A 12,296-nucleotide genomic window follows, 5' to 3' on the forward strand; every position below is an offset into this window, starting at 1 on the left:
AAAGGGAGATATCTCCTCCTAACTTTAAATGAACTGTAACAAACACAGTTAGACGAGAAGTGGAGAGTTAAAACAGCACATTTGATATTTAATTTGTGCTTTGTTGCAAACTTCAATAAAAAAATGAGCCGGTAACAAGTCCTCAATCCAACATTTTATATCATAAATATGCATAACTCAGCTATTAACATCAAGGTATACCAAAGGTAAATTTAAATTTTTGACGGGAGGTTTCTCTTGGTGGTTGCAGGAGTGCCAAGTTTTCATTTCTGGCCATATATCAAAATCACAAATATTCTTAAAGGGCCGGTTGTGCTTGAATGTACTGATGAAACCCATTTACAAACAGTCAGAAATATGAATAAATAGCTGCCTCTGCATTCAATAAGTGCTTTTTTTTTTACATTAATGGGATTGTTTTTTTATTTTTTTGCAAAATGACACATTTTGTGGAGCTAATCTATAAATATTGGCCAGGTATTTTACAATATTTGCAATTATGTATAACGTTCAATGTGATTTTTGTTACTTCCCATATTGATCACGGACTAATTTGATCTGAAGTAAGACTGTAGTAGAAGTAAGAAATACTGCCACCTGCAGGTGAAATTTAGCATCACTTGAACCGAATGTTTTTGCTAATTTTCTGCAAAAAATGGTCAACAAACTCCCAGTTAGTGCAAAAAATCTGGATTGATGTCATTTGGCATCTGGAGATTAGAGGGCCACATAAAAAGCTGTGGCGGCCAGATTTGGCCCCTGGGCCTTGAGTTTGACACATGTAACCTGCAACGCATCCTACATTAACCTCCTTTTTCAGTTTAATTTTAAAAATGTTTTTTTTTTTTATATTCACAATCTCTGATAAACTGAATGTTGTATTTATAATTTTCTAAATTTGCAGAATTAATCATGACATGTATCAATGTGTGCAATGAAACTGTTCATTATTAGTCTTTTTTTAACTGAATTACATCAAAAATAAACATTTTGATGATATTCAGACATATTCACATGCATCTGGACTGCATCGCCCAAGGGTTGTGTGTATTTTTTTCATTTTCCAAACATTACAGAAATCTGATCTACATGTAATTTTGCTAATTATCAAACCAAATTAATTTACTCAGAGAAATGTAGAAGTCAAGTGTCATAATCCTTATACCTGAGGTTTGTTATTCGGGTTTAAAAAAAGAAACACTTTCCTAATTAGTTTCCTAATTAATCCCATTAAATTCTTTTGAGTGTGGTTGTAAATCAGGTGTAATGGATTCCTGTTGTGAAAGGTTTCTCTGATAACAGCAGAGAAAAGCAAGCAGCTGCCTTCTGTAATTATGACAGTAAAACCTAAAGCCTCGCCGCTTTGAATGATGAAGATAGCACACATAAATAAGGCTACCTTCACACTGCAGCCCTAAGTGACCCAATTCCCTTTTTCTTTTTTTTTCTTTTTTTTTTTGGTAAAATCAGATTTTTTGGCGTGGTCGTTCACATTTCCAAATCTGCGACTTATATGTGAACTACGAACAACCTGAAAATGTCCCGCATGCGCAGTAGAGGGCGCAATAACGTCACACCGTGCTCAGTGTTTGCGGAAGTAAACATGGATGCTAACAGTGGAGAACAGCTTACGATTTTGAAGTTGTTGTCCAATCAACATAATCCTTATTGTCGTCCGCCATGGTTGCTGTTTTTCTCATATGGTTTTTCTCATAGACATAATATAAGAGTAGACCCCGCATTGGCTGCTCCGGCGCAGGAAATACGGCGGCCATCTTGGAGCGGTCTTCCCTCCTACTTTGCTCAATCAAAACAGCAGAAGATGCCTCAGCACTGAGGGATATTGTTGTTTGGATCGATGGATTATTGATGTGAGGGCTCCACAGACAACATTTCACAAGTAAGATGGACATATTATTGTGTATATATTGTGATTAGAATATTACTTTACTGTGTTTATGTACACCGGTGAGATACCAGCTAATATTAGCTACAGTGCTTGGTGTAATACGGGTTCAGCCCCGCTATGAAGGCTAACTGAGATTCTGTAAATCTAAAAAAATTTATAATTCTCCAACATTGACTTACATTATCTGACACAACGGCCTATATTAGAAAGGAAACAATATAACACATATTATAAAACTTATATGTTATAACATTCACCAGCAAAGTTTACACAGGTGGTCAAGACTATTATTTATATGTAATTCTTTCACTAGTAAAATGCATCCTAAATCTTCCGTTTTTGTTTTTAAAGTTTCCTAAAGACACGATGTGAGGAAGAAGAGGGAGATATCTATAAAGAGAGACGGATTCACTGCAGCACGGATGAATCTCACATCGGATTTTGGACTCAATCTCAGCTGCTGAATCTCTGAAGTTAGAACTCGTCGGCTGAAAAACACAGACACACACGCACGCACACACACACATATATATACGTATGCTCATCATACATCAATATCAGAATATTCCATTCCTATTCTATTGTTATAGCCACTAAGCATATTTAAATATGCTGAACTATGTATTAAAAACATAATTAAATAAAATTGTTTATAAATGTAGCTTTGGTAGATGTTTGAATATGGTTTCCAGGAACAAAAAAGCGTGTTATGATCGATTAAATCCGCTGATACGTTATTGTGCTGCTAAACACATAACGCTGAGTGGAGAGGTGTACCGCTCCAAGATGGCCGCCCTAAATCTCGTCAGCGACAATAGGCGAGAGCGGTCCATGAGGGTCTATCCTTATATTATGTCTATGGTTTTTCTTCCCGCTTGCGCATATCAGGGCGCAGAAGAGTGACGTTTATCGAGTATTGATGACGTTCAGGTCGGATGAATTAAACCAGATTCAGGTCACAAATAGATCGGATATGAATTGGATTTCCACGTAGTCTGGGTCCCAATCGGGGAAAAAAATCCCACGTGTTGTTCAGACTGTCATGAGGAGAAAAGATACAAGTGGCATTACGGCTAAAATAAATAAATGAATAAAAAATTGGGGCTGCAGTGTGAATGTAGCATAAATACAGGAGGTGTTAATCATTTGCTGTCACTTCTGAAAAGGGTCATCTGGTGAACATGTTGATCAGTGTCATGTTTTTTTTTTTCTCTCTCCCAGCTAGAAATCCAACGGGGGGTCCAGTCCGGAGGTGAGGTTCTGCGTTAATGACGGGAATATTTTTTTTCCTTCCCCGGTTTTACCAGGCAGCAGAGAAACTTTGAAGATCCGCCTGAGCATGGCTGATCACGCTCTGCCTCGCTCCGCGCTTCATTATTTAGCAGCATATGAAACACTGGGAGAAGAGCTGTACCGCTGCTGCTCCCAGAGGAGACAAGAGAGACGGATGGATCAGGGGAGAGGGACATTTTAATCCAGCAAGTAAAACAAGCAGAATCCCAGAAAGTAAGAGATGGGTGGAGAGTTGTACTTTTAATTGCAGTGTGTTAAATCTGGGAGTGAGCCGACTATGAGGGAAGCTACTGTTCATTCAGCAGGATGTGGCGTTTCTGTGTGTGTGTGTGTGTGTGATGTTTGGCTTAGAGAAACACTGCCATCTCTAGGCAGCAGGAGAATCTGAGAAAATATAGGGCACATTTTAACAAATAAAGTTCATATACTGAGGACATCTGGACGTTTTTGTCTGGTGGGATAAGAAAATAAAAATATGTTCAAGTCAAGTAAATAAAGTTACGATGCAGTATTAGTGATAAATAAGAAAATAAATTAAATTACAAGACGGACGTTGTACGAGAATAAAGTCATAGTATTACGGGAATTAACTCAGAGAATTACAACTTTATTCTCAAAATCATTACTATTTTCACATTGTTTAAACTTTTTTTCTCATTATTTTGATCTTATTCTCATATTATTTAATTTTTATTGTCATATTACTATTTTATTCTCATTATATTATGACTTTTTTCTTATATTATTTTGACTTTATTCTCATATTATCATGATTGTATCATGTTATGAATTTTTTCCTTGTATTATTTTGACTTCATTCTCGTAATATTACGACTTTATTCTCAAATTGTTACAACTTTTTTCTCATATGAGTTTATTCTCGTAATGTTATGACTTCGTTCCCAAAATATTCTGATTTTATTCTTGTAATTATATATTTTTCTTACTTTTTTATTAGTATTGCCCAAATACTACATAGTGTAAAGTAGTTAAAGATTTTTTTTTCTTATTTTATTTTATTGTTTTGGTAGGAAAGGTGAAGTTAAACTTTAAAAAGATTCTGCATGTTTTCTGTATTGCAATTTACATACTTTATATTTATAGATATGTAGATATAGATATATACGGTTGGGTAAACAAAGTCCTGCATAAGATCAGTAGCTCTTAGCGATCAGTATCACACTGCTGGCGGATGTTTAGTGTTTCTCCCTACATCCAGTGGGTGGCGCAGTTTGCTACAATCGATAGTAGCCACACAGGCACACCCACTACAAGGAAACAAACGCACCCAGTACAACACTTTCTTTCTATTGGCTGAGAGGTTGCCAGGCTACTGTGCCAAAAGGCAGTTCCATGTTTCGTAAGCGAGCACAGAGTCCCAGCAGACACTAAGTGTGAGCCCAAGGAGAAGTTTTGAGCACAAGCGTTACAAGTTTTGAGAACAAAAGACATGAAATCCTGTTTTCAGACTGAAAATGTGTGCTCTTGGATTATGGCAGGAAAATCCCTCCATACACAAATGGCCCTTGAGCATAATGGACACCAAAATAGAGTCACAAAAGTTTGCGGTGCAAATATTATCAATAATCAAAAAAAATCAGAGATTCATCCCGTTTAATTTACTCCTTGAGGCTTCCTTAAGGTCCTCCTGGTAATTAAAACTAAATTGGTAATGCGGTTATCAGCCTACACCTGGAGTAGCCATGGCAACAACAGATAAAAAAAAAGAAAACAGACAGACAGGAGGGAGGAAGCATGAAGGATGTCAGCAGCACAGAGAGGACAGTGAAGACTTCATTGATTACATCCCGGCGCTCTATTCACTTCCCGAAGAATGGAAAACAAAGGCTGGAGTCGGAGCGGTAATAGATCATCACGGATGTCAGTGAGGGAACAATAATGTGTGACAAGACGGCATAAATCAACAGAATAAACACTCCTGCATAAGAAGTTTGAATTTATCATGATTACCTGCAATTTTCAGCCTTACAGTGGAGTGCTGCTAAATAACCGACAACCCTGGAAACATTCTTCAGCCCTGAATGCTGAATTAGTGTTTTAAAAGGAAATTTAAATGAGCCTATTCTGTAAAAATTTTAAGCATTACTGAAAATCAAAACACTTGCTAATGAATGACTACAGAAATGTTTTGATTCAATCAAATCAGTTCCCAAGATGTGACTTTTGTTGGCATTCTTTGAACTTTAATGCGTTTAAGGCTTCTTTATTATTACTCTTTAGCCTTCCAGTTATGAAAAATTAAGGATTATCACATTGATTCCAGTAAACACCAAAAAAATTATTTATTTTTACTCTTTAAACCAAACTTTTTGTCACATGAGCCCGACAAATATGATTTTTAAAAACTAAAAATCACACACAAAAAAAAAAAATCATGATTTTTGTTTTTACTTAACCTACTCAATTAAACAAAGAAAGTAACACAAGATTGTGATTGTATGTGTTTGGTTGTTAGATGAAAGGCATCCAGTTTATTTTTTATTGCGGGATCGGTCTATTCCCACCAACAGAAACAGGATCTGGGTCAGGCTTTATTTGAAAACATTTGCTGCATTCAGCCAAGTTTCAATAAAGCAATTAAAAACAGATTTGGGTGCTCCAGGGTGCAATTTAGAGTATAAGTCAATGAGTAGACGTGGTCCTCGTTACCATGACAACAGAAGGAAATCAGAAAGCTGCCAAGAGATGATCATTTTTGTAAGTAGACTTAGTTAAAAAACCTGAGTTTTGTCCTAATTCCTTTCACTTTTGTGGTCTGGTGGGTGGGGGAAGTGCACGAAATCTGTTTAGGGGCCACAAATTGGCCCACACTCCCCAATTTGAACACCCTTGATTTAGACAAGAGATAGACAAAAAATATGTGAGAAAAGTTAGGACACTCCTACCCCAGGATCCTAGCATAACATCAGTAGTTGTGTTTCTATTGACTTTAAAATTGCATAAATTAGAATAATAATAATAAAAATTTAAAAAAATTGTGGAAGCATGCAAAATTTGAAAAATAATTTTTTTGAGGGAGGATGAAGTGGTTTTTCAACTGTTGATATTAGAAGTTAATGTATTTCACAAAACTATAATGGGAAAACCTTTTTTCACATGACATCAACAACAGAATGTTACTACTGGCAGAAAAGACAAAGAAGATGACAGGAAATGGCTGGAGGATGATGGAGCCACATGTTTTTTTAATGACTAGCAGCAGGAACAAGTTTATTCACATGAGATTTTAATTGAGTTTCTTATTTAATGGAAACACTGCAATAACAAAATTGTGTTTTGGCAACTTTAAAAAAAAAAAAGCAATATTTTGCAATTATTTGTAATGTAGACGCAGCTACACTGCAAAAACTCAAAATCTAACCAAGTAGCTTTGGTCAAATTTCTAGTGCAATTATATTAGTGAATAAAACGAAACCGTTCAGCAAAATAAAGGAGCTAGTTTTAAGTCAATAATTCCTTAATATTGGTGAGTATTCACAGAAAATTTCACTTATAAAAAGCTTTTTCCCCATGATAGGGATGCACTGATATGAACATTTGAACCGATATTGATATTCAATGTTAATATTGCTGTTATTACCAATATTTACCAATATTATATATATTTCACTATCATTTCGACAAATTTAGAGAAAAAATACCAGAAAACAAACTGCAACAGGATAACAATAAATATTGGTTGTTCATATCGGTCCAGTTTTACTTACCGGAAAGATATGGATATGTTAAAAAAATGACTATCGGCCAATACCGATATATCGTGGCTCTCTACCTCATGTTATAAGTGAAATAATCTGCCAATGCAACAAGTATTTTTTCATCAATATTAAGGAAATAATGACTTAAAACAAGCCTCTTTTATTTTTCTAAAAAGTTATTTGTAAGTTAGTTTGGCCTTATTTTAAATTGGAAAAGGAGATTAAAATTACTTGGTAAGATATACCGTGTTTCCCCGATAGTAAGACACCCCCGATTGTAAGACGTATCGGGGGTTTCAGGGGGGTTGGCTAATATAAGCCGTACCCCGAAAGGAAGACATATGTCTTACTTTTCGGGGAAACACCGCTCATCTAGCTGCGCGCCGCCTCCTGCCCACGTCCGCATCGTCCCCCTCTCCATACGTCGCCGCGTCTGCCACCTCCTTCTGATCTTAATGAGCGCCGCCTCCTGCCCACTTCCGCGCCGCCCCCCCCTCTCCATACGTCACCGCGTCTGCCGCCTCCGTCTGATCCAAATGAGCGCCGCCTCCTGCCCACGCCTGCGCCGTCCCCCTCTCCATACGTCACCGCGCCGTCCCCTGCACTTGTCACTGCCGCCTCCTGCTTAAAATACGGTAATGCACACAGTAAATTCGACAATTTTTTTCCAATATAAGACATACCCCGAAAGTAAGACATAGTGGGGCTTTTGGGGATAAAAAGAAAGTAAGACACTGTCTTACTTTCGGGGAAACACGGTAGTGTTTTTGTAGTGTGACCTTGGTTGGTGAGAACATCCACAGTATTTCAGAAAAACAGAAACTACAAGAGATTTCTGGAAAAAATAAGCATGCTAACCTCCTATTTTAGTCTCCATTCAGTACATTCATAATGCAATAGGGAAGAGCAGCTAATTATTGCACAGAAACGAGTGTTTCCCTCCATCCATCCTCTGCCAGTCTCCGCCATCTGCTACAAGCAGCTCCCTCTCCAGGTGCCAGGCTCGGTACTAGTGCCATATCTCTTCCACTTGTATGATTATGCAAATGAAATCATTCATATTTAAATTATTAATTAGTCAGAGTTCTCAAAGGATGTTAGCGCGGCGCACGATTTCACAGACAGTGCCAGAGAAATGTTTGGGCTCTGGCAGGCAGATAGCTGCGTTGCTTGACCTTTACAATCGTGCGAGGAGGGATTGTTTTCCAGGTGTGAAATAATGAAAAGGAGAGGGAGGGAGACGGAGAGACAAAGAAGAAACGAAAAGGGAGAGAGGCAGGAAAATCCCGTGGGTTCTGACACACATTCAGCTGACAGTGACGGACATGATTCTGAAACGGCGGGTTGTTGTGGTGAATGTTTGAATCGATGCAGCAGAGCAGGTATCGGGTTTCAGGCTGAACATGTTCTGATAGGCGAGTCTTTTACCCAAGTAAAAAATAACTGAAATTACTCTGACAAGAAAGGATTTCAGGGTGCACTTACTAAGTATTTTAGTGGAGTTTCAAATGTAAATATCTCTCTACACTTAAAATAAGACAGGATTAACCAGTAACTTTTCAGCAAGATATAAAAGCTTGTTTTACGTCAAAAATGACTTAATATTGATTAAAAAAATACTAGTTCTATTGGTAGATTATTTCACATATAACATTTCATGTTATAAATGAAATATTCCACCAGTGGAACTAGTAGTTATTTTAGTCAATATTAAGAAATTATTTACTTAAACAAGCTTCTATACCTTGCTCAAAAGTTGCTTATTAGTCAGTTTTGTCTTATTTTAAGTGTACTAAATTATTTTCACTAGAAACTGGACAAAAAAAATACTTGGTAAAATGTTGCCTTCAAATGATACAAATTCAACTTTACTGATCCCAGAGGGAAATTAAATGTTGTTGTAACTCGTATAGATTTGGTTAATGATAACATTACCCAAACCATGAATTTCAGTAATTAAATTCAAACTAATCAAACTCAATTTCTTAGAAAATAATCCTAAATAATAACTCATTAAAGTGGATGCTAAACACAGAAATAGTCTGAGCAATATTACAATATCATGAAATAAGNAACTGAAATTACTCTGACAAGAAAGGATTTCAGGGTGCACTTACTAAGTATTTTAGTGGAGTTTCAAATGTAAATATCTCTCTACACTTAAAATAAGACAAGATTAACCAGTAACTTTTCAGCAAGATATAAAAGCTTGTTTTAAGTCAAAAATGACTTAATATTGATTAAAAAATACTAGTTCTATTGGTAGATTATTTCACATATAACATTTCATATTATAAATGAAATATTCCACCAGTGGAACTAGTAGTTATTATAATCAATATTAAGAAATTATTTACTTAAACAAACTTCTATACCTTGCTCAAAAGTTGCTTATTAGTCAGTTTTGTCTTATTTTAAGTGTACTAAATTATTTTCACTAGAAAATGGACAAAAAAAATACTTGGTAAAATTTTGCCTTCAAATGATACAAATTCAACTTTACTGATCCCAAAGGGAAATTAAATGTTGTTGTAACTCGTATAGATTTGGTTAATGATAACATTACCCAAACCATGATTTTCAGTAATTAAATTCAAACTAATCAAACTCAATTTCTTAGAAAATAATCCTAAATAATAACTCATTAAAGTGGATGCTAAACACAGAAATAGTCTGAGCAATATTACAATATCATGAAATAAGGGTGCTATATCAGTCTGTATCAATATTTTTTTATTAGTTTTTCTGGTTTAAATATTTGGAATACTTTCCCGTTTTATCCATAGTTTTCACACTATCATGTTTTTTTTGTTTGTTTATTTTACAAAGAAGGGCTGCGAAACCTGAAACTGCTGCTGTGCAAGTGACTCAACAGGCTGTTGCTAGGTAACCAAAGAATGAGTGAGTTGCTAGGTAACCAAAGAGTGAGAAAGATCGTTGGTTCCACCAATCTTGCTTAGCTAGGCCGTGAGAGGTTGAACCACAGACATAATATACGAATAGACGCTTCATGGACCGCTCTTGCCTACTATCGCTGACGTGACGTAGGGCCGCCATCTTGGAGCGGTTGCCCGTTTCACTCAACGTTGTACATTTGTCAGGCACAATAAAGTGTCAGCGCATTTAATTAATTATAACTTGCTAAATACTAAACAGATGTTCCCACTTTTTTTTTTTTTTTTTACTGGAAACCTTATTCAAACGGCTACCGTAGCTATATTTACCAGGAAATTATTTTTAAATTGAACTGATACATGGATCAGCATAAATATTAGTGGGGACTACAGATGTTAAGGCTGTCGGTCGGTAGTCATTCAGGCCTGTCACTGTGAAGCGCTTGGGAACAATAGTGGTGGTCTTTAAGCGGGAGAGGACAGGTGACGGTAACAGTGAGGTGTTGAAGATGTCAGGCAGAATGTTTCCTTTTGACCGTTGGTCCTTGCACCCTGCTGTGCCAGTCCATTGTCCTCAAGAGCCGCTGTCTCCCAAGTTTCACCAAGTGCGCAGCGCACTGATCTTTCGTTTTTCGCGGGGTTTGCGTTCTGAAAATAACCCGCGATAAGCGAAATCCGCGAAGTAGAGTTACCTTTATTTTTTACAATTATTACACAGCATAATTAAATACTCTACATTGAAACCAAAGAACAAAACCTGTTTTCAGGTCGGCGGATGTGCGTGTTCATCAATCGGGCTTTAATGTGATCCGGAGTCATGCCATTAAAGCGTCTCCTCCAGGCTGCTTTGCGAGATTCACAGCTACGGCAGAGCGATGGATCTCGTCAAGCGAGTCTCCGGTCGGGTTTTGCGCTGATTCTGGCCACAGTTTTTTTTTTTCCAGCAGGCATTCAAAGTTTTCAGCTTTCATCTCCTGAATGGCCAAGCTGTATTACTTATATTTATATACCGTAAAGTTATTGGCACACAGGGAGAGAAAAACCGCAGAGAGTGTTTAGCCAATCAGGACGCAGGACATAATGCACTGTGAAACAAAACTGCACAAAAAAAAATAAAAAAAATCCGCGAAGCAGCGAGACCGCGACCGCGTTATAGCGAGGGTTCACTGCACCCTAAATTATTTGGGGTTATTTGTTGTATTATTTGTTGTATTCCCCTTTTTGCACTTATTGCATTTACGTCATTTTATTTTGTTTAATATATGACTGACTTCCGGTTTGAACTTGATGCTTTTATTTTGATAAGACAGCTTCCTTTGTTTATATTATAGCACGGCAGCGTAGCAACAGAACAGAAGACAAGTTGGAACAGGTAGTAAAATGTATCTCGTTATTAGCGTCCAGGTAGGCACAAGTTACGTTTATTTTGTAAATAAGGATATTTCTTTTATTGATTGATTTGGAATTGTAATTTGCTTTATTGTATAAGAATACTGGTTTGATTTTTGAATAAGAGTCGATATTTTAGTAGTGAACGTTATGTTATGGTTCAAACGTTACAGTTGTAAGAGCGTCGTTTGTAGCTTACACTGTCTTTTGTTTGTCTTTGTGCACACAGCTCTTACAGTGAAACTCAGGGTTTACTCCCAAAAAACCTGTTCATCAGTAAAGCCAAAATCCTGGATTTGAGGGGGGTCTGCTACATTACCAGTTGAACTGTCTCCAACGGCCATCAGTTAAGCCGAGCTTAACTGATGGCTTAACTGATGTAAACAGCTGTAAAGTTTGTTTTTGTTCAAACTTCAGCAGTTTTCTAGTTGGCCTGCTGAGGTAGTGACATCAATTTGTGACATCACGCAAAATGATGTCACAAAGAGTGACAGTCTTGAATTCTACGGTAAAAAGCATTGCAGAAGTCAGAGAGCAAGCAGAAGGATCATATCCTAACAAGTAGAGATTGAAAACTAAAGCTTTTTAAGGCAAAAAGGCGAATCCTACCAAACCAATAAAGGAAAACATTTTTTGGACTTGTAAAGACAAAAAGAATCTACAATGAGTCAAAGCAATAAGGCTTCTTCTTCTGGTTCCGAGAATGATAAACTACAACGGACCGTCGCCAAAGAGACACAGAAGCTGCAGGGTATCTTGAAAGAAGTCGGCCTGATGTCTGTTGAGAGACAGACTCTGATAAAGGCAAATGAGGATCTGAAGACTCAAGTGATCAACATAGAAAAAGCTGCGCTTGAAAAAGACAAGTTGCTTCACGAGAAAGATGAGGAATTAAAAAGACTGTTGGACATAAACAAAACTCTAAAGGACGACAAAACCATCCTGGAGCAGATAAACACTGCCCCGAATAAGGAAAACATGGCCCTGGTGAAGGAAAAGACCGCTCTAGAGAAGAAAAGCACCGACCTGGAAAAGGAAAAGACCGCTCTAGAGAAGAAAAGCACCGACCTGGAAAAGGAAAAGACCGCTCTA

At 37.1% G+C, this 12,296-nt stretch overlaps 2 protein-coding genes across 2 annotated transcripts in view; one reads left to right on the top strand and one right to left on the bottom strand.

Moving 5' to 3' along the window:
• wdr25 (WD repeat domain 25) overlaps positions 1–12,296 on the bottom strand; it is a 41,412-nt gene that overhangs the window by 14,355 nt on the left and 14,761 nt on the right. The window lies entirely within an intron of this gene.
• LOC107837223 (microtubule-associated protein 1A-like) overlaps positions 11,639–12,296 on the top strand; it is an 8,473-nt gene continuing 7,815 nt past the window's right edge. Inside the window, exon 1 of the mRNA XM_016675965.1 lies at positions 11,639–12,223. Within this exon, the coding sequence (XP_016531451.1) occupies positions 11,868–12,223 (356 nt within the window). The 5' untranslated portion in view covers positions 11,639–11,867. The remainder of the gene's footprint in view (positions 12,224–12,296) is intronic.

This window comes from Poecilia formosa, unplaced genomic scaffold (genome assembly GCF_000485575.1).
Source record: "Poecilia formosa unplaced genomic scaffold, Poecilia_formosa-5.1.2 Scaffold123, whole genome shotgun sequence".
In the NCBI taxonomy this organism is placed as follows: Eukaryota; Metazoa; Chordata; class Actinopteri; order Cyprinodontiformes; family Poeciliidae; genus Poecilia; species Poecilia formosa.